The sequence below is a fragment of the Fukomys damarensis genome, unplaced genomic scaffold, assembly GCF_012274545.1.
Source record: "Fukomys damarensis isolate Sample0158 unplaced genomic scaffold, DMR_v1.0_HiC HiC_scaffold_26, whole genome shotgun sequence".
In the NCBI taxonomy this organism is placed as follows: Eukaryota; Metazoa; Chordata; class Mammalia; order Rodentia; family Bathyergidae; genus Fukomys; species Fukomys damarensis.
This window is the reverse complement of record NW_022900938.1, coordinates 11700340-11724105: the sequence shown is the minus strand read 5'-3', so window position 1 is coordinate 11724105 and position 23766 is coordinate 11700340. Positions and strand designations below refer to the sequence as shown.

Below are 23766 nucleotides of genomic sequence, written 5' to 3'. Positions count from 1 at the left end.
GCTTGAATGCCAGGTATGGATTCCAGGGGTTTCAAAGTTCATATGCATGTTTCTGCTTTCACAATCTGTTACTAACATTTTTGGAATTGTAAACTATTTTAGTCAACATGATATGCAACAAACTCCTTAGTATCCTTAAAGTAAAACAAAGCATAACTTTAAATATTAAAAAAATATTTATATGATACACTAGAGAAATAAAAGTTTGTTCCAATATACCTATAAAGTATTTCTCTGCTCTAGAATTTCTATCTTAGAGCCCACCACAATATAAGCAAGATGATACCAACATATGGCTTACAGGTTTGAGTTCTGATGTTATTTTCTAAACTTATTGAGTAAAATTAAGATTTTGCAGCATCAGAAATAAATATTTGAGAAAAACACAATTTGTTTCCTTAGGTGTTTCTTTTCTTAGAGTGAGGTACTCCAGAGGCAAAATACATGTATAAGTAATTATCAACATGTGTAAATAATTACCACAGGTGGAATTTCCAATATTCCTTTAATGTATACTAAAAATGGCAATGTTTTCTTTTTTTGGTTTTCACTGCAGAGAAGGCATCTCTTGTTTCTACACTGTCAAGTAAAAACTGTGAAGCAAGACATCCTCTAAGAAGCATGTACAGTAATTCTTCAATTAATCAATTCTGTAACCATCTCACTGAGTCAGTCATTTGCCATTTAATTTCAAGCTTATCTGAGGGTACCAAAGAGGGTAGAGAAGAAGACAAAGTATGGGAAATCCAAAGTATGTCATTCCACAAGATTGCTTTGATTCATTCTCAAGTACTTGAGAACAGATCACTATCTATTAGCGAACTCGCTCTAAGTATTTCTGAAATCATTATTGAAATTCTTTATAATAGTAACGTTATAGAGGCTGACACTGGACAGCAAATGGTTTCCATAAAAACAAAATACGTTTATTGTCCAGGAATAGCTTCTGTAGACTTTGATGATTTTTTTCAGGATCTCTTAACAGGAGTAATTCAAGTACTGTCTGAAGAAATAGGAATAAATCATCACTTTAAAAACAATGGAAGAAACAAATTATGCTCCATGCTTGGAAGCAAAACTGGGTTTATTTGCAATAAAACCAATACCATGGACCAACCTACAGGCTCCAGAGTTTGGGAATCATCAACTCACCAAACTGATCAAGTTGTTCAGAAAGAGAAGTTAAACTATCTTACTTCTCAGTTAGACAGCCTAACTGGTATCCTAAAAACTCATGAATCCAAAGAAGTAGTCAATAAAGTATTTAATATTATTATAGATTTATTTTTGCCAGATGAATTCCCAGGTGGAGCTGTGGACTCTAGTAAAATAGCAAGAAGTTGTATCTCTTCCTCAAGTAATCAACAGAGTAATAGCATCCTTAGACATAACCAAGGGCTCTCCCCCAAATCAGTCTTTCTTCTCAATGTTGTATGTGAGAAACTCATTAGGACACTTCTGGAAAAATTCACAGGCACTGTCTGTATTGACGATGGTCTTTCTAATAAAATATCAGCAGAAGTTCATCAACTTTTAAAAATACTTCAAAGGGTAGAAGATGGAGATCTTGATGATTATAAGAGATCAGTGGACTGCAAAAATCTTCAAGGAGATTGCATGACAGATCTTTTGGAAGATGCAATAGAAATGGATCATGATTTATTGTCATCAGATTGTGTACTTACTATTATTTCTCACAGCTTAGTTAAATCATTGATGGATAAATTATCTCAGAGTTTACAAGAAACTCCTGAAAATCCATTGCTTGAAAGCAAGTATGAGAGCCATAGAACAAAAGAAATACAATCTGGTTTCACAAAGGCGAAAAGGCCCAAACTCATGGAGTTAGGACAAGGCAAGAGTTCTTTAGGATTCATGAGTTATGGCAGAACTTCTCTGACAGAATCCCTGAATAATCCCCGTGTGGCCAAACAGTGTACAGTAAAATCCTCTTCTTTGTCACCTCTTAATGGACAGAAAACAAAGGAATTAGATACAATAGCCATTCGTAACATATATCAAAGAGATATGAACACAGGTGTTTATTCAGCCACGTTTTTGGAGGAAATAATATCAGAGTTGTTTTTTCATTTCTCTACTTCCTTGTGGGAAAAAAATGCAAACATCACCGAGGCCCAGCTCGGTGAGATGAATACGTTGTTTATCAACCACGTAGTAAATGAGTTTAATAACGCTCAAATCACTGTTCTGAGGAATACTGAAGAAAGGCTATATTTTCCATCAATCCATAAAGAAATGGTCAGGAAGATTGTTGACTCAGTTTATTATAATATTTTACAGCAATATGAATTGAAAGTGACCTGTGGTAATAATCTGGAATATGAAGATGCTTCAATAGCTGAGCAAGTAACAAATGGTATATTGTTAGCAATTTCAGACTACCAACTCCCATCTTCCCTCAAGGGGAACCTCAGAACTCATTCATGTTACCCTCTTGAAGCTGAAGCTATACTGCAGAAGCTTCAAAGCAATTTAAGAAATTTTACGTTCCAAACCAGATCTTCAAAAAGCTATAGCACCATGTTACCACATTCCTTTTTAGAAGATGTCATTAGAAGACTTTTACTTCGGCTCCTTCCTCCATCTGTTAAGCCTTCCCCTTTGGAAAAAACGTATGTAATGAGTTCAGATTTTAATGAAATGTCCGCCTGTATAACAAATAAGGTCATGTCAGCCATTTCAAAACACAAAATATGGTTTACTGGCTATGAAAATCAAGACCTCCCTTCAGAAAAGAACCTCCAAAAGATGGTGGACTCTGTTTATGGCAATATTTTACAAATGTCTGACTCTGTTTCAGTGCAGGAAAGTATAGTCAAGCGAAGCCCAATTATGCTTGATTGCATAGCCAGTTTTATTATTCAAGAGATTATTGAATGTCATCTTCATCCATTCTTGTGCGGAGAGGTTTTACCTCAGCCAGGGACTCCACTGGATCCAGTGTCTAATATGGATAAACAGGTTCTTGATGAAGTCCTAGAATCACACAGGCCCCAGAAGCCATCGCTTGGAGGTATTTGCCCTGATCTACTTATAAAGGAAATGGTTACCAAACTTTTATCGAAGATTTTTAGCCCTAGGCCCAACACTGAATTTGAGCTGGAAAGCATGACACAAAAAATAGTAAATGCTGTGAACAAGCACTTTGACACAGGTGAAATTCACATTTTACGTGATGATAAGAAGTCCATAGATACAGATATTGTAGATGATCTCGTCACCTCAGTTTACAGAAATGTGTTGAACCAGTATGGACTAAACCCTAACATTGATAAAGAGAGTGAAAATAGTGATACTTTTGTGAGAAATATTGCTAATTTAATTGTAGTAGCTATTTCAAACTACCTTCTTCATCCGTTGTTTTCTGGTGATCTGTCAACTTCATCTTTTTCCATCTTTACGGCTGATAACATTGTTCGAGATATCCTTAGTAATGTAAGTCAATCTACCAGGTCAGACCAGAGTTTACTTCCATATAACACCTTACTGCCTTATGCATTCTTAGAAGATATGATCAGAGTACTACTATCAAGATTCCTTCCTGCATCTAGTGTGGATCCATATGGAGAAGCTCCAAAGGATAAATCAAAAGTGAATTTTAATGAAATTGCTTCCAACCTAATCAGTGATATTAGGATGAAGATTTCCCAACATGAAATTCGATTTTCAAAAGATGAACAGGAAACCATGTTCGTTTATTCAGAAGATGATGTTCAAAATCTTGTTGATTCAGTATTCAAAAATATTTTACAAAACTCTGCATCTCAAGAATCAGTGAAGCAAACTATTACAAGCAACAATGATGTTCTTATTGATAGAATAGCAGGTTTCATCATTAAATATGTCTGTGCACAACATCTTCAGCCATTTTTAGATGTAAATTCTTCTTCCTCATCCTACACACATTTTGAGAAGAGACAGCAGTCATTTTATGCAAGTGTTTACTCCTCAACTTTTTTGGAGGATGTGGTATCTGGAGTGCTAAGCAAAATATTCCACAGGGTGGTTGGTATTGTACAAATGAAAGATTCAGAAGATGAACTGTTTGATAAAGCTGAAAAACTCATACATTTGATAACAGAGGAATTCTCAAAAGATCAGGTTAGTGTTATAGAAAATGCCGAGGAACAGTTGTGTTTGCCTCCAGTGGAGAGAGAAGTAGTAAAAAATATCATTAATGCAGTATATAGTAGAGTTCTAGAAGAATATGAAATGGAAATCATGCCTTATAAAAATTTTCTGAATGACATAAGGACATTGGCTGCTCGGATAACTAAAATCATCTTGACTGAAATTTTTGACTTCCAAATTCATCCAGATCTTATAGCAAACCTGCCTCTTAAGTCCCATTCCAAACTCAGTGAAAGTGTTTTGATACATAGAGTCCAATATTATATTAGTAAGTCAAGATTCCGAAGACAGGCTTCAACGATATATACTACTATGCTATCACAAAGTCATTTGGAAAAAATAGTCACTCAGCTTGTATCTCAGATAAATCCATTGACACCCACTGTAAAATATCCAGACACTTCTCGATCAGGCCTAAATAATACAGTCATAAAACTGATAAATGAGATCATGTCAATAATTTCAAAAAATGCAATATGTATCACTAAACATGGAAATGAAAAACAAAATATGATTTCAGAAAAAGATATACAGTCTATGATTGATTCCATTTATGCTGATCTTTCTCATTCAAATGTATACAAGTCTCTCACAGAAGATAAAAAAGGCACAAGTAATATACCTGTTGCAAAAATAGCAAGTCTTATAATAAAAGAAATCTTTAACCATCATCTACAGTCATTTTTATCTGGAGATAAACCTCCTCTTTCAGCTTCTGTTGATCACATTTACAAACAGAAAGCCACAGATCCTAAACAAAAAAGATGGTCTTTTATTGTGAACTCAGCCGTCTTTTTGGAAGAAGTCATTTCTGAGCTTTTATGCAAAATTCTTTATGCATTCACACATAACGTCCTGGCTGTTGAGAACCCAGACATTGCAAAAGCCCAAATGGCTGGCATTGTTACAACATTAGTAAAATCGATTGTTCTAGAATTTACCACATCAGAGATTTTAGTTTCAGATGGCTTAGATAAAAAATTATGCTTTTCAGAGGAATATAAAGAAATGGTTCAAGTAACTGTCAACTTGATTTATGAAAAATTATTAGATGAATACAAATCTTTAATTAATGTGTTTAGGGCTATCCAAAGTGACGCTACCTGTTTAGGAAGGAAAATATATCACTTGCTATTGGAAGAAGTTTACTATTATCAGATGCAGTCATTAGTTTCAGGAGACTTAGTGGCCTCTTCCTATTCCTCCCTTCGAGCTGACATCATCATCAAAAATGTCCTCAGTGGCATCTTGAGTGACAGCAGCACCTTACCATCCTGGGTCACTGTGTTACCTCATTCTCTTTTAGAAGATATGATTTACAAGCTCCTGGTGCATATTTTTCCTCCAGCTGACACTGAAAATAAACCAACAGAGGAAGAACTGACTGCAGATGACGATTTTGCAGCTGCTGCTTCAGAAATGACTGATGAAATTATAAAAGAAATTTTTGAACATGAGATCCGACTCGCCACGGCGGAGGAGAATGCAGAAAGCATGCAGTTAGAAGTCCTTGAGAATTTGGTTGACTCCATATGTGACAATATTTTGAAAAAACCTGAATTCCAAGCTGAAGTACAGAAAGGTGCAGGCAAAAACGGAGGGTCATTTCTCAGTAAAGTTGCTGGCTTCATTATGAAGGAAATTATGGATCATCATTTACGGCCATTTTTACATGGTGAAGAAACATCTTGCAGTTACTTATCTGATTATAACTGTGCCTCTGTAGTTACTAAACCTAGTAAAGGAACAACACAGGCTTCTCTGTTTTCAGCTGCATTTTTGGAAGACGTAGTTGTTGACCTTGTTCGAAAATTTTTTTCTTTCCCAGCTATTAATGATTCTAAGAAAAAAGCACCACCAGAGCCAGATGTCGTGAGCTTAGCTATCAAATTTGCAAATGCTCTCCTAGGAGAATTTAGAAAAAATGAAATTAAAGTTTTACCACAGGCTGAAGAAAAATTTTGTTTTCTACCAATTAATAAAGAAATTGTTGCTGATATATCCAGTTTTGTATATGATCAGTTCATAGGGAAATTTGGGTCTAATGATATTCAGAAGGATGATACAAGTAATATTGTTGTAGAAATGATTGCTACTTTAGCCCAGAAGGCGATCTCTGCCTTCAAGATTCAACCACTATTCTCAGGAGACTGGTCTTCCACCTTCCTTTCATTTCTGAATCCAGATACCATCACCCAAAGGGTTCAACACTTACCAGAGAACACCTCCATGCAGATAACTAGATACTCGGAAGAGAACCGACTTGCTTTAGCAGAACAGTCACATAAACAGACTTCTCTAATCTCAGATCACAAAAAGATGATAGTCAGTTTGGAACAAGATAGAGGTTCGATGAGTAGCAAGAGTCTCCAAACTAAAGACCTATCAGTGAAAAAAGGAGACATCCAAAATCCAGCTCTTACCTCTAATGTTACCATTATGGAAAACAATGTTATGAACCTAAAGGCAGGTATGGCACATAAAAAGAAAGAGAATAAAAATAAACTGGGAATTTTGACTCCAACAAATAATAAGAATGCATCAAAATTTACTTCTCCAGCTACCAGGGAAAGTAGGAAAGAGCTTCAGGACCAAGATTTGAAAGAAACACTTGAACATAACACAGTTGCAAAGAAAAGAAAACCAGCTCCCCAAAATGAGGAGTTGCAGCGTGGTGAAATATGCAAACGTTTTTCAGTTGTTCCTTATCCAGCATATGAGGATGCATTACCTAAGTCAATTTTTCAAATAGACAATGAAAAAAATAGGAACAATACCAAGGAAAGTTTAATAAAAGAAAGTGGTCAGGACTTTCAGTTCTCTTCTTGGAAGCCCAAGGTGAAAAATATTGAGGCTACAACAGAGAAAACTTCGAAAATAACCAAAAAGTCAAGAACTGAAGAAATGGCAGACTCTCCCACTGAAATAGATATGGATGAGCAAAACTACTCAGACAATGAAACTGTTCAAAATATCATTGAAAACATTTATGGGAATGTTTTATTAAGGTCTTCTCTTCAAGAACCATCAGATTTTTCAAAACACAGATTCAGTAAAAGCTCCCCAGATAATAAAGCACTAAATGTAATTCAGGAGACTGGCAAGGAGTCTACCCAGCTCATTACAACCAAGAATTTATCTCCCTCAATTAACAAAAAGGACTGTGCTAAAGAAGAAGGAAATAAAGTGAAAGAGAAACAAAAAGAGAAAGAGAAAGTAAGAGAGAAGGAGGTTGACAATAAAGCTGCTGAAACAGATCATCCAGAAAATAAACCTGGAATTTTTCCTGCTAAATTTTTAGAAGATGTTATCAGTGAAATAGTTAACAAACTGCTATTTTCTTCCTCACCAGAAATGGAAACTTTTGAAAAATGTGTAAGTGTAAATGATGATCAGAATAAAACTGAACTCTATGACACCGCCTTGACACTTATTAATTCACTGATAAAGGAGTTTTCAGATGCTCATATTAATATACTTGGGCCTGAGGAGGGAACTCAGTTTTTCCCACATGCAAGTAAAGTGTCTTCAGCTCCTATAGTACCTTCCAGGAGTAAATCAACTGCAGATGAATCATCATCCACCATTAAACTGAAAAACGTGGATAAGATGCCAGACGTGCAGAAAGTGACGGAAAAACTCTCTTCACTTGAGACTCCTGTCCTAGATGAAATGCCATCAATTGATAAAATCCTGGTCAGGAAAGCCACTCACTCTTCTATTTGCAATATTTTGAAAGAATATAAATCTCTTGAATCTCTTTGTGAGGACATTAAGAGTAATGGGGGAAATTTAGCAAAAAGGTTAACTAGTGCAGTGATGAGTGAACTTTTTCCACCTCAGCTTAACTTGATGTTTTGTGATGAGGCTCCAGTTTCAGCCTGTTTGCCTCTGGAATCTAAAGGTCTTGTTAAAAAGATCGAAAAGGTGGCCCAAACAGCCAACAAAGAATGTCAAACAATATCCCCCTATACTGTAATGTTGCCTCACCAATTTTTAGAGGATGTGACTTCTACTCTTTTAACAAAAATTTTCTCAAAAATATCCAACACCATCACCAAAGCAGAAACATATGAAAACAGATTTTCCAAGGAACTCGATTTCCTTCAGACGGAATTAGTAAGTAAGATTGCAGCAGAGATTTCCAAAGATGAAGACATGATTATACAATATGTAGAATCCTTGCATCCTAATGATGATGAAATTATTGAATTGGTGGTTCAGTCCATTTATAATAATCTTTTGCCACAATTTGGATCACAAGAAATCATGCAAAATTGTATATCGAATGGATGCAGACTTCTTTCGGAAACCATAGTTGACTTAGTTCTAAGAGAAGTGGCTGGCAATCAGTTGCAGAATTACTTTTGTGGAGAGTTAACTCCACATCAGTGTGCGGAAGTTGACAGCGTTGTTGAAAGCATCCTTTTCAATGTTATCCAGACTATGCCACCTCAACCATCACATGCCCATAAAGTGTCTTATAATGTAATAGAAGAAATTGCTATAAAATTTTTGTCGAAGCTCTTATCTGTGTTTCCAAAAATACATAAGGAAAGAACCAAATCTACACAAACTGAAATGCAAAAAATAACCTCCAAAATACTAAATTCATTCCAAGAATTTATCTCCAAAAGTAAGATTAAGCTTACAAGACCTGCCAAGGAGTCACCTACTGTATCTTCAGCTGACAGTGCAACTATTGACAAAGTAGTTAATTCTGTTTATGCCAGTCTTTTAACACACTCTGGTTCCCATACTTCGGTGTTTAAAGATTTGATAGGTCAGAGCAATGTCCTTTCCGACATAATAGGTTTTTTAATGGTGAAGGAAATTTCAAATTCTGAATTTCAACCTCAAATGGAAGAAGAAATATCAAGTTCAGAATTAGTTCTTGAAGCTGTCCAAATTATGGAAAAGGTGGTCAAAATTGTTGATAAATTTAAGTCCCAGGAACACTCTTCATCCAAAAAGTGTTCTGTATTAGATGCCAATGTTTTAGAGGAAGCACTGGCCTTGTTCTTGGCTAAACTAGTAAGGTCACCTTGTATTTCAAGCAAAGATACACATAGCTTATCAAAACCCGATTTAAATAAAATTGCATCTCAACTGACAAAATCTGTAACAGCTGAAATTTCTAGAAGTAATATTAGTCTAGTAGCTACTGAACCTGAAGAATACTCTTCAAATCTAGAAGAAATGGATATGATCTCTCAGGTTGTTGATTCCGTCTATGGTAATGTGTTACAACAACCCAGAAGCCATGAAGAACTTTATAACGTAAAAGATACAAATGCAGTCTTCCCTAAGGTGGCCAATTTAATTGTTGATGGCATTTCAAAAGTTCCATTAGATAGGGTTACCTCAACAAGCTCATACACTGGCGTCTTTGGAGATCTGGACATTGATAGAATCATTGAAAAGACAGCAAAGCATGCTGAGAAAATGATAGATGGCAAAAATGAGTTGGCTGAAGATAAATCTGGAGAAGAATGCACAGTTGCAATAATTCCACATGTCGGAAGAAAAGCAATCAAAGTAGACCCACATATTATTTCCCAGCACTTAGCAGTCATCTCTGTAAAGACTCAGCCACTAGAGAAAATGAAGACAGAATGCTTAAAAAGAACTGGACGTAGCATAGAGGACCTGAGACGAGCATCAGTAGATGGGAAGAGTTACACCGCTATAAGCTCCCCTGATTTAGAGAACAGAAAAAAAGAACGACGTACCTCTTTGAAGACTACAGGTCGACTGGATGTAAAGCCCTTCGAGGTAAGTGCAAAGGCAATGGCAGAAAAAGAAGTGACATGGAGACCTATAACAAATAGTTATGTGGGAATGCACGTCTGTAGTTGTTGCCAAGGCCATCAAAGAACTGGCTGCAGTAACTCATCACTACAGTCACACGACTCACTAGGCTTGGCTTCAACAATTCTATGACTCACTCGGAAGGTCTTGGGCTATTTTTCCAAAGATAACCCACTTAATCTAGCTTTCTTTTAATGACTAGGGATGTAAGTACATAGCCTTAAAAATAATACCAGACTGAAGTTGTAATTGCTCTTTCAAGACTCAGAAGAAACATAATCTTGTATAATTCTTTTAGATCTTCCTTTGGCTATCTAAAGACATTCAAAATGGGCCAGTTGGTAGAACATCAGGGTGCATGAAACCATCTACCATTATTGTCATTCTCACATTTAAAGCTCCACAGTAGTGTTCCTTTTCTTTTAATAACATTCATCAACAAACATTAGACTGCAAACCCCTACATTATACTTGTTAAGATTTAAATCAATTACTTTGATATTTCTAATTTACTCTATCCTCTCAAGAGCTACTCAGTTTTCTTCCTCTCCTACCATTGTTCTAGACCCAGGTCCCCCATTGCTATTTTTGTGAAGCAGTTTCTTCTTGGTTCAGACACAGCAGTTCCCTATAGTCCCATACCAGGCCATGAATAAATTAAATTACCTGAGACTTCAAAATGTCAAAAGTTACTTTCTTTTTGTAACAAAACCTTTTAGTGAAGAAAACAAAGTTGTGTGGGAAATGTGTCAACTTATAGTAATTCCTGACTCATTTCGATATTTATGAAAGTGTCTTGTGTTTATGGTGGGCCTTTGCCAAAAGGTCCTTGTGTGCTGAGGGGCACAGTCTGTGCCCTGGAGATGTCGAACAAGGTTTTCTACAAACATGTTTCTTGGAGCACATACTCAGAATGAATTTTTTCCAACACTGTTCAGCATCCCATTGAACTAAGTTTCAAGACTCATAAATAAGTGAATTTCTTCTTTATATTTTAAAACTTAAATATTGAGATTGACATAGACTGAGCCTCCTTTAGGAATCCTTAGTTCATTGGAACATATGATGGTCCCTTCCGATTTCAAAGTCACCATTCATCTAGGTTGTCATTACATTAGCATAAATTTAGTGATACTCATTTATATATAAATAATCACCTGGGAATAAAATTTTTGTGAAAAGATTATAGAATATAATTACCCCAAATCAGTTTTCAATTATAAAATTGTTTATAACAAATCCTACTGTTAGATACCAACCCTCTTTTAAAGATATTTATAAACTACAGAAAGCAGAACTTAAACAAGAACAATTAATTGTGTCTTTTTAAGAGAAAGCAAAACAAACCTAGAAATGGGGGTGGGCAGCAGCCATAGATAAGTCAGTTAAGCACATGAAACCTGTGCAGCAATCTGAGAATGATTACAGTCTGTCCTCAACAAATGGACAGAGAAGTAAAAGACAAAAAGAAATTAGATCAAACGCTAGTCTAGATCAAATGCTAGTCTAGACATTTTTGTGTTGCCTCAGAATTTACTTCTCTGCTTTGAAATACCATAAATTGTCAACTTTCTTGCCATCCGCATAGTAAAAACTCTGGCAATAACAAATACCACAGCTATGTAGAATGATTTGGGAATTTCTAGTCCACTCTTCTCCACTAGAATGGATGATCAAAGTTGATTGTTTGAATTTTTTAAAAGAATTATTTCTTTTTTTTTCCTCACTGAGTTTATTGGTACATTTTGGGTATGTAGTATGGTTACATTCATTTTTGGGATCTTGTACCTTTACATGACAGGTCTTGGTTCTCATTTTTTTCCCCTTGTCCCTGCCCTCCCTTCACTCCTCCTCCCCTCCCCATTTACAAACACTTTATTTCCATTTTTTTTATTTTCTCATATTTTTTTCTTTTCCCTTATTACCTTTCCCCTACCCTTCCCACTTTCCCTACACCTTTAACCCTTTTCTTCCTATTTCACATTGTCAATTGTCTCATTAGGATCTTAGGTACTATTATAAATTTTCACACCAAATAAACTATTTGGTATTTACACATGTGTGATTTATTTATTTCACTTAGGAGTATATCCTCAATATGTATCCATTTTCCTATGAAAGAATCTAATTTCTCATTCTTTATGGCTGAGTAGTATTCCATTTTATAGAAAAACCACATCTTCTTTATTCAGTTTTCAACTAATGGGCAAATGGTCTGTTTCCAAGTTTTAGCTATTACAAACTATGTCACTCTAAACATAGGTGTGCATATATCACTGTGATATGATTCTTTTAATTCTAAAATAATTATTTCTAATAATTTGTTTCCACACTAAAGGTTCAGGGAAAGTGGGAAGGGTAAGAGAAAGGTAATAAGGGAAAGAAAAAAATAGGAAAAATGAAAAAAATGGAAATAAAATGTTTGCAAATGTGGGGGGGGAGAAGGGGATGAAGGGAGGGCAGGGACAAGGGGAAAAAATGAGAACCAAGACCTGTCATGTAAAGGTACAAGATCCTGTTGATGAATGTAACTGCACTGTATACCTAGAATGTACCAATAAACTCAATGAGAAAAAAATTTTTTGTGTTTCCACAGACGGTATTCCTTAAAGACATCATTATCCAAAAAGGAAGGAAGATCTGTAAATTTAGAGTTGAGATTCTAAAAGTATTGAGTAAATTTACATTTGGTAAAAGGCTATAGTAATGGGGCAGTTCTGTTATTTAATTACAGCCGTCTTTGATCTGTTTTTAATTTTGAAAATGGAAGTGGAAATTTGAGAAGGGCAGTGAGAAGGCACAAAGATTTATGCTTTAAAGAATGTGTTGGACAGTGTTTCTAAAGGATAAAGAGTGGAAAGTTCTGAAGTAAAAATCCAGATTTCACACATTTGGCGACTCATTAGTTTTATAAGTGAAGATCAGGAAATATCTTGACCATTTTCTTTAAAATATATGTATTTAAATTTCTCCATGATCAAATACTTAATATTAAAAATGTGCATTATCTACTTCTATGGCAAAATTTTGAAGAGAAATGACAAAAATGGTAACTATTTTGTAAAAAAAAAAAATGTAAAGTTTAAGCAAAATAGAACCTATGCTAAAGTCAGTTTTTGCAATATGATCTGAATGTGAAAGAAATCATATCAGAAAATTAAGGTTTTTGTGTCTTTTAAAAATATATATTACTTATATACCGGTCAGTGGCCTTTGAAGGCATTACTTAAATTGCAGCAAACCATAAGAAAATAGCTATTTCACAATAGTACTAAAAGGGATTGACATATTCCTTTTTAATAGTTGTTGTACCTTCAATTTTAGGCTGTTTGCAGAAATTCATTTCAAAATATAAGAAAGCCTGATATCTCTAAGGTAGAGCTTTTAAAAGATGTTCGAAGCAGAAAAGACCTAATCATTCGGTTAGTGGCTCATGATATTGATCAGGAAGATACAGACTATTTTACAGAAGATGATATAACTCCTGATGAAAATGAAATTGTTTTAGAAGAGTATTTTGGACAAAAATGCATAGGAGAACTATCTGAAGATGAAGTGAAAGAAGTTGTGAAGCTCATACAAAGCAAAATTGTTTCTTCCAAGGCGACGACTGTCTCAGGCAGTGTGAAAAAGTCTCTAACCAAATCTTCCCAGCCCACATCTACCTCATGTACTGAATGTACAGAAACAGCCTCCAGTCAACTCACAGGCTCTAACAAGACACAGGGTGACAGAGCCGCTGCTGGGCCTGGCAAAACCGTGACTAAAACACGCTCTCCCACAAAGGAAAAATTATTCCACAAGGTAAGTGAAAAACATGACTGCCCATGACAGCAAAGAGGAGAAAAGATAAAAAATTCTGCCCAAGGTGTACATTGATTAGGCAGAAAAGAATATCAAAGTATATTATTGGTCCTCTTGAGCCTGTAATTTACAAAATAGGCAAAATAAGTAATAAATAAAATAAGCAAATAAATATTCACAAATAGGTAATATACCAGTGAACCTCAACTAAGGGAAAGCAGATGATGCAAAGAAACCCAGATTAATTAGAAATTGAGGGGGAAATTGAGGGGGAAATGGAAACCACTTAGGAGAAATACCTGGTAATTACTTAAAGTTATAGATTCTAGCCCTTTTGTATTTGGACATTTCTTGGAGTCTCATGCTAAAGGATGGGATAGGAGAGCTGCTTGAGACAGGAAGGAGTTTAAAATATTCATAGAAATTGCCTTACAACCACATTAGTACAAAAGAAAAAAAAAGGAGGAAGGAAAAAATTTGGATGTGTTTAAATCCTTTCTCTTAATGGACTGCAATCTTTGGACATATTGCATAGCTAAGTTTGTTCTTAAATAATGGTCTCCAATCTTGCCCAAATTTAGCAAGTCACTGAAAACATTTTTAATATCATTCTTACAATCAGCCATTAACTTCCTCTCTGACCCTACTGAGCAGTTCTTGTATTGGTTCCAAAACCTTCAAGGACAATGACCTTCAATGACCTTTTGGGTTTATCCTTGTTTAAAAATATGTTCTGTTCCTATGTTTGGAGAATATATGGTTTAGGATTCCCTGATGAGACAATTTTGAATTGATCATTCGTTTGATATGATTCCCAGGTTAAAACAAGAGCTGAGATGAGCCCGAGAAAACAAATAGAAATTCCTTTAGTCAATTCAGACACAGACATTTTCCCAATAAGTAGACCAGAATATATGTAGTGATATCTAGAGTACAGTCTAGTTATAACTCTTTTCTTCTGCTTTTCAAACTCAGTAAAACATGATGAAGATATACTTAAAGTTTAAAAATAGAAAATCATATTCTTCAAACTTCACTAGGTTTATGTTTAAAATCTACTCAAAATTCTGTCTCATGATTTAGAATATCTTCACTGATCATTTCAAAAGAACTATGTAAGGAAAAACATTTCAATTGGAACTCCAGGGTCCATCCATCTTTTAAGTAGTTTCTGAACCTTTTGCTCATTAAAGTGTGAATCAGACTGCAAAAAGTCCAATAAGATGAAAAACTACATATGAAATTCTACTTTTGTGTAATACTTGTTTTGCAAATTTGCAGAATGGAGGAAGAAGTCTTGTTACTGAACCAACACATCACTTCATACACAGAATTATGAGTACATCTTCATACAACCAAGAAGATCTCATGTCATCTTCCAGGTAAATGAAATTAAAACAAACACAGAAATCTGAGTGTAGCACTTACAGGAAACATGAGGTGCTTTGTAAAGGCACAAATATTCAGTCTCAGCTCATCGCTTCCTTGCCGTTCTTCCCTCCCTTGACTCCTCTTTTCTCCCCTTATCACACCCTCTCAAGTCTTCCCTCTCTCTTGCTTTCTCATGAAATAAATACTTATCAGCAAAACATATTTTTATTATTTTTTATTTTTCACTCTTGCTAAGAATATGTATGTGAGGTATATGTATATGTATAATTGTAAATATTACTTTTGTGTATTCAATACCATATATTGACATTGCAGGTTTACTTACCCAAGAGTTATATATTAAGTGTTCAACTAAGTTTTCTACAAGTATATTACACATTTTCAACCTCTTTTATCTCTAATCAGATTTGCTCCTTTTTTCTTATTTTTCCCGACCCTGCAAATAAACTCTCAAACCTGTTTGTTTTCCATTCTGGAAATAAAAAGCCGATTTTTTATTTCTTTTTCCATGATCTCCTTTTTTCTCTTTCCTTTTCTTTATGAACATTTTTCTTCCTTTACTTCTTCTTTTTTCCTTTTTCTCATTCTCCCTATCCCAGCCCACTTGTCATCAGTACTAATCCATTATCTTCCTTTGTTATTGAAAAAAATGTGCACTTGTCAAACAAGTTTTAAATTATATGTTGATACATAGTTACTTCTGTAGATGCTGATATAACCAGTAGATGTTCCGTTTTTGCATACTGAACCTAGAACTGATCCTAACACATTGTATAGATTGAATAGGTGTAACAAAACCTAAGCATGCCCAAAGCTAACAGTACATAACAAGGAGATACCCATTAACTAAAGGAAATTCCACAGTATTGACAGCTTTCTACCACAACTGATCTTCAACTCTCAATACACAACAGTAAAAATATGAGCAAATAAGGCAAAAAGATACTTTCAAAAATTCTTAACTCCCCATAAGCTGCCCTCATTAGCACCAAAGGGGAAGAATTTACAGACAAAAAAAATTTTTTTCAGCTTTAATTGAGTTTATTGGTACATTTTAAGGATACAGTACAGTTACATTCATTGTTGGGATCTTGTACCTCTACATGACAGGTCTTGGTTCTCATTTTTTCCCCTTGTCCCTGCCAGACAAAATTTTTAAAGGCACATTTTAGAATAGTTAAAGAAACCCAGAGATGAGGCAATTGATAGCTGCACAAAGCAATTAATAGGCTGTTCAATTTGTTCAAAGAAGACATAAATGTTCTATTTAAAAGGTTGATAAATGAGCTTAAAGAAGATTCAAATAAAGATATGAATGAACACTTTAGTGAAGACTTAGGAATTATAAGAAAGAATCAAGCAAAAATATTGGAAATGAAATGTATAATTGAAGACCATGGAAATAGATATGAACAATCAAAAGAGACAACATCAAGACTTGAGGACAAGAAGGCGTAAACTCAGTGATGCTCTAAACCAGGAGAAAGCATGAGAAATTTACAAGCTCCAAAATGACTCTAAAAGAACAAATGTAAGAATTATAGATATCCTGAAAAAGGAAACCTGGTTTCAACTGAATGGCCCCCCAAAGCCTCACATATTTAGAATGTGATTGGATTATGGTGTTATATCTGACTTACTGTTATAAGGGGTCTGCACACTGCTCGAGGAAGGCTGACTAGGAAATTGGTTTCTGATGATTTGGTTCATAGTGCTCAATTACGCAGGCTCTTGAAGGCTTCTGCAGCCATGATTTAAGGGTACCTGACTACTGTGCAAGCTGGCAGGAGACCTTGCTGTCATCCATATGGTGGTATTTATACAGGCATGAGCAATGCAATGCTTTGGGGGTCGAGAAAACTTCGAGTCTAATTTCAGAAGAAGGCTCATGAGGCCAGGCACTCTGTTGCTGAAAGGACAATGCTATAAGAAAAGGCCAAAAGTGCATCCTCCTCCCCCAGAAAGTTGGAGAAAGGAATGTAAAACATCTCAGGAGAGCCACAACAACTGAGCAGATCCCAGCCCAAGAGAGAAATCATGAAATCTACAACCACCAGCAATGATACAGGGGTGCCCACCTAAACCCATCAGCATTCACAGCTCACCACAGCTCACCCCAGAAACTGGACAGGGAGATAAAGTATTTAATATGTCATATTGTGTTTTGGTCCTGCTGCTTTCATACTCTTTTTATCTCTCTTTTGGGATAGGAATGCTTATGCTGTTGTAAGTTAGAATGTTTAGCTTTCCCTTTAATTTACTTAGGGGCCCACAGCCAAGAGTTTTCTAGCAGTCTCAGAGGAGGCTTCAGACTCAAGAGTTTTCAGCAATGCTGAACTGTTCAAATTTGGCAACCCTTAGAGGTGAACTGAATGTATTTTTCAGAAAGAGATTGGCATGAGTCTTTTAGGAGGCAAGAGAGAAAAGCTATATCTTAGATTTAAAATGGACCCCTCAAAGCCTCAAGTGCAGGGAAAGTGATTTGATAACGGGAGCATTGCAGCTGAATGCGTTCCTAGGAAGTGTGGTCTGGTGGGAAGAGGCAGTCACTGTGGGCATGTCCTGGAAAGACGAAGCTCCCTTCCCAGCTCCTCCTTTCATCCTCTCTGCTTCCTGGCTGCAGCAGGGTAAGCAGCTTCTCTCCACCAGTCCTTTCAGCCACTTGCATGAAATGCAAGGACTACAACTTCTAAAGTGTGAACTGAAGTGAACCTCTACTTGCTTAGAGTTGTAGGTGTTCAGTATTCTGACTTAGTGACAAAGTAATTAAGACAGGAATTAAAGTTATAAAAAATGTATTACTCAAAATCATTGAGGAAAATTTTCCAAATCTAGGGAATATAATGCTTACCAAGATAAGTGAAGCAAATATAACTTCAAACAGACATGCTCAGAAAAATCCCTTTCCATGATATGTTATGCTTAAAGGCCAGTAGCATGGAGTGAAGTTTTTTAAATCCTGAATGGAAACAATTGCTAATCCAGATTACTCTGTCTTACAAAATTATCCTTACAAATGTAAGGAAAAATTGAAATCTCTCATGACAAAAGGAATCTAAAGAAATTCAAGACCACGCAAAAGAATTCTAAATATGCAAGACAATTCTAAAGAGAGACTGTGAGGCCAATACAAACAAAGAGCCAAAAAGAAAGAGTACACCTAACTGCATAATTAAACCGGAGAAAGATATAAAGGAATCAGAACTGAAGAAGTAATACAGTGAAAGTAATTGGTAAATACTTTTCAGTATTATCGCTTAATATGAACAAAACTAAACAAATTATTTAAAAGATCATACATTTTGACCAGTTCACCTTCATTCTAGGCATATAAGCATGGTACAACATACATAAATCAGTAAATGTAATACACAATAAAGTAGAATTAGGGATAATAATTGTGTGATCATGTGAATATATGTAGAAAAATCTTTGAGAAAATCCTGCATACATTCAGGATAAAAAAATACCTTGACAAAAATAGGTATTGATAAACCTTATATCAAACTAATAAAATGTACTTATGCAAACCCATAGCCAACAACATACTACATAGGGAAAACTGAAAGCATTTCTTTTAAAAGCAGAAACAAATCAAGGATCTTCATTTTCATTACAGTTGTTCAACAGAGTGCCCAAAACTATAGCCAGAGCAGTTGGAGAAAGAAATAAAAATGATATGAACAAAAAAGGAAGACATCAACTCTATTTATGTGCAAGTAATAAAATCTTTTACCCTGAAGATTCTAAATACTTCAGAAAAAGATTATTAGTGCTAATAAACAAATTCAGCAAAGTAAAAGGATACAAAATCAACATGTACAAAAAATAAATTCAATTACTGTAAACCAGTAAAGAATCCACCAAGAAAGAAATCAGGAACACTACCCCATTCACGGTATCTTCAAAACAACTTAATTATTTGAGAATCAACCTAATAAGATGAAGTAACTCTATAATAAAGTCTCTAATACTCTGAAGAAAGATAATTGAAAAAAATTAGAAAATGGAACTATCTCCACAAGATATGTAGAATCAATATTGTCACATGTCCATTTACCAAAGATTACATATAGAGTTAATGCAATCCCAATCTAAATGCCAACATTATTCTTTGTGAATGTAGAAAAATAATTCTCAAATTCATATGGAGCAAGAAGAAACTCAGAATAGCTAAAGTGACTATGAGCATAAAGAGTGAAGCAAGAGGCATGACAGTTCAAGACTTCAAGTGAGACTACAAACCCCATGGTAGCTTTGTCACAAAAATAGACATGTAGACCAAAGAAGTAGAGTAAAGACACATTAGCAGACCCAGGCACCATTACACTTCTGATCTTTGACAAAGGGACTCAAAGTGAATGCTGCAGAAAAGATAGCCTCTTTATCCAATGGTGCTAGGAAAACTGGTTACTCACTTGGTGAAGAGTGACTCTGCACCCAGACATATTGCCCTGTACTCAAATCAAACCAAGATGGATACCCAACACCCACAATTTAAATGAGGAAAGGTTTGGCTCACAGCTTGTGTAGGTTTCAATCCATTGTGCCCGGGCTCCAAGGCAGGGTGGCACTGGAGACAGGCATGGCAGAAGAGGGCTGCTAATGCCATGGAGGCAGGAAGAGAGAGAGATATGGGAGGGGGAGGAGAAAAAGGTGAGGAGAGGACAGGAGAGGAAAGACAGCAAGAAGGGAGGAGATGCGCCTTTCAGGGACACGCGCTCAGTGACCCACCTCCTCTGATTTCACCTCCCAAGAATACATTCAGGTACATACCTATCAGTGAATTAGTCATAATCACGCTCTCCTATGAGCCAATCGCTTCCCAAAACCTACCTCTGAGCACATGAGGCTTTGGCAGGACATTAAGATATAAACCACAACTGATCCAGATTTAAAAAAAAAAAAACAAAAAAAAACAAAACAAAACAGAAACACAGAATCTGCTGAGATAAAATAGGGGAAACAATTGAAGACATAGGCATAAGCAAGCACTTACAGAACAGAACCTTAATTGCACAAGAAATAATACCAAGAATCAGCAAATGGCATGTATTATATTATTTAAAAAGCTTCTGCAAAGCAAGAAAGCAATCAACAAAGTAAGGAGTCAACCTTTAGACTATAGGAAGATTTTTGCCAGCTAATCTTCTGACAGAGGATTAATATGCCAACTATATAAAGAAAAGAAAGAAAATTAGGCCCCAAAATAACAAATTATTCAAGGGGAAAATTAGATAAATAGACACTTCAAATAAAGATGTACAAGTGGCTCATAAGAATGTAAAAAAACATTCACAATCTTTAGCCAGTAGGGAAATGTAAATCAAATCCATGCTGAGATTCCTTCTTATTGCAGTCATAATGGCTACTATACAGGACACAAAAAAGCTACAATTGCTGGCAAGGAGGTCAGGACAGGAATCCCTCTCCATGGATGGTGAGAATTGAAACTAGTATAATCACTATGGAGATTCCTCAAAAAAGCTACAAGTAGAAATTTCACGTGACTCAGCTATACTTTTTTTTCCCCTTCAGTACCAGGATTCTAACTCAGGACCTTGTGCTTGCCAGAGGCACAGTGCCCCTGAGCTACATCCCCAGCCCAGACCCAGCTATACTTCTGCTGGGTATCTGCCCCCAAAAGTTAAAGACGTACTGCAATGATGCCCATGTTTATAGCAGCTCTCCTCACATTAGCTAATTTATGGAAATAGCCCAGTTGCCCATCAACAGATGAATGGATAAGTGTGGTATATGTGCACAATGAAATATTATTCAAACAAAAGAATGCCGAATTAGTGTCATTTGCAGGTTAATAGAAATCCTCATTTTGAATAAAATTTACCAGACACAGAAATGAAATATTGCAGGTATTCTCTTATATGAGAGAGGTAAAAGTAAATTAATAAAGAACTGAAGAGATAGAATATCAGGAAACAGTCTTTTAGAAATGTAGAGGGGGGCATCATCATGAGGGGTGAAGAAAGAAGCAGGGGTGATGGGATTGAAAACCATCAGGATTATTAAACTTTTCAGAAAAATGAAGATGTAACTTCTAATTTCATAATGCCAGCAATACCTTGAATCTGCAGCCGCAGAAGGAACGGTCAAGGAAATAAAATTACAAACCAATATGCCACATTTGTATTTATGAAAAAAGAATGCCCTTAATAAAATATTAACAAACCAAAACTAGCAGCAAGTTGGATTTCTACACGAACATCAAGTGAGATTTACCCTGGGAATGCAAGGGAGTTCTAATATTCAAAAACAAGTCTAGGTGACATAATGAAGCACAAAACACATTCACACATGTGCCCTTTTATCTCAATTGATGCAGAAAAAAAAACTTTTATCAGAAATTAAAAAAAAATTAAGCACGTGTTCACGAGAACAACACTCAGCAAACCTAGAGCAGAAGGAAAAGCTCCAGTGAGATCACCGCATGTGAAAAACTTAGAGTTGACATTGTCCTCCGTGTGCAAGAATGAAGGCTTTCCCTCCAAGATCAGGAGAAAGAAAAAGGACTTTTTGCACTTTTATTCAACATGGTTGTGGAAGTCCAAGAGAAATTAGTCAGGAAAAGAAAAGGCATTCAAACAAAGAGGATGGGACCAAGATATACACAGATGATATGATCTGCAGATTATATAACTTTATATGACAAGACTTAACGTAGCCTCCAAATCTTATGAGAACTAATAAAAAATTTATCCAAATAGCAGGATGCTAACTCAACACACAGAAATTAGTTGTTTTTTCTATATATATGTACAATGAACTCTATAAAAAGAAAAGGAAAAATTTTCCTTTATGCTAGCTTCTAACAATAAATTAGGAATACACTTCATTGAAAAAGTGATTTGTACACCAGAAAGTACTCAACATTCCGTGAGAAATTAACAGGACACAAATAAATGGATTGGAAAACTTAATATTGTTATGATGCCAATTCTATCCTGAGTGATCTACAGAATCAAAGAAATTCTTACACCAAAAAAAAAAAAAAGCTTTCATTTCAGAAACTGAACAATTCATCCTAAAGTTTATTGAAAGTTCAGTAGACCCCTGACCACCAAAGTGACCTTGAAAATTAACACTGGAGGTCTCTCCCTTCTTGATTTTAGAACTTAAAAAGCCACAGTTAACAAAAAATACAGTATTGATAAAACGACAAGATTTATAGTGCAACAAATTGGAATAAAGACCTCAGAGGTAAACATTTCAGTATCTGCTTGGGCTTTCCAACAAATGCTGCTGGGCAAAAAATAGATATTCAAATGCAAAAGACAAACAACAACAAAGATGCAGTGGGACCATTGCTTTATCCCTTGTAAAATTATTCCTAAATGAGTCAAATATTTAAAAATCAGAACTAACAACTTTTACAAAAAAGATGTAGGAGAAAAGCTCGATGACACTGGATTTGGCAGTACTTTTTTATATGACATAAAAAGCACATGGAAGAAAAGAAAAATTGGCAATTTTATTTCATCTTAATTAAAATTTCATCAAAATTAAAATGGTGTGTGCTTTAAAGGACCCTGTCAACAGAGTGAAAAATCAGAGTGAATGTGAGAAAATATTTGCAAATTATATATCTGGCAAGTGATTAATGAACAAATCTGAAGATCTCCTATGATTCGACAATAAGAGCAAAGATAACCTGAGTGAAAAAACTGTACAAATTAAATAGAAAATTCTCCAAAGAAGCTATACAAATGGCTAAGAAGCACAGAAAAAGATGGAAAATGCATGTCAAAACAACAAGGAGATACTCTTGTAAACTCATTATGATAGCTACTGGGGAAAAAAAGGCAGGGAAGGAGGAAAAGGAAGAGTAAGGAAAGAATGAAAGAAGAAAGAAAATAAAAAGCGTTAGTTAAGGATATAGAGAAACTGGAACCTTCATGCCCTGAAGATATGAATATAAAATGGTACGGCAACTACAGAAAACACTATTAGCGTCTCAAAAAGCTAGACATAGAATTAGCATGTGGTCCAATATTATAATTTTACTTCTGACTATAAATCCAAAATAACTGAACTTCTAACTGAAACGGGTATTTATATACCTACCTATGCTCATGTAGCATCATTTGCAATAAACAATGGAAGCAATCCAAGTGTCTGTCAAAGGAAGAATGGATAAAAAAATGTCAAATGTACTTGAGACGTTGTAATCCATTCTTATTAGGAAAGTAAATCCAAATACACCCTACATCATGCAAGACTTTCCATGATGTTATGCTAACTGCAATAAGTCAGTTATAAAAGGTCTAAAACTTCAGGATTCTATTTTTCTGATGTGCCCAGTAGTGAAATTCATAGAGATGGAAAGTAGAATAGTGATTCCCAGGAGCTGAGGAGAGAGGGAAAGGAGGTGTTTGGGTTTAGCAATTACAGTTTCAAATGGAGAAGAGGAAAACGTTCCTGAGACACCTTGCATATGTTGATATCACACAACAGTGCAAATACACTTAATGCTTCAGAATTAGACCCTTAAAATAGTTCAGCTGGTAAATTTTATGTGTATTTAATCATAATTTTTAAAGTGAGGAAAGCAATTTGGAAATCGTTTTCATGTAGTTTGAAATTTCAGCC

The 23766-nt window shown here is 35.3% G+C and overlaps 1 protein-coding gene across 1 annotated transcript in view; it reads left to right on the top strand.

Moving 5' to 3' along the window:
• The window catches only part of Fsip2 (fibrous sheath interacting protein 2), a 76652-nt gene that overhangs the window by 45780 nt on the left and 7106 nt on the right, over positions 1-23766 (top strand). Inside the window, exons 17-19 of the mRNA XM_033756358.1 lie at positions 557-9927; positions 13288-13767; positions 15049-15149. Coding sequence (XP_033612249.1) covers positions 557-9927; positions 13288-13767; positions 15049-15149 — 9952 coding nt within the window. The remainder of the gene's footprint in view (positions 1-556; positions 9928-13287; positions 13768-15048; positions 15150-23766) is intronic.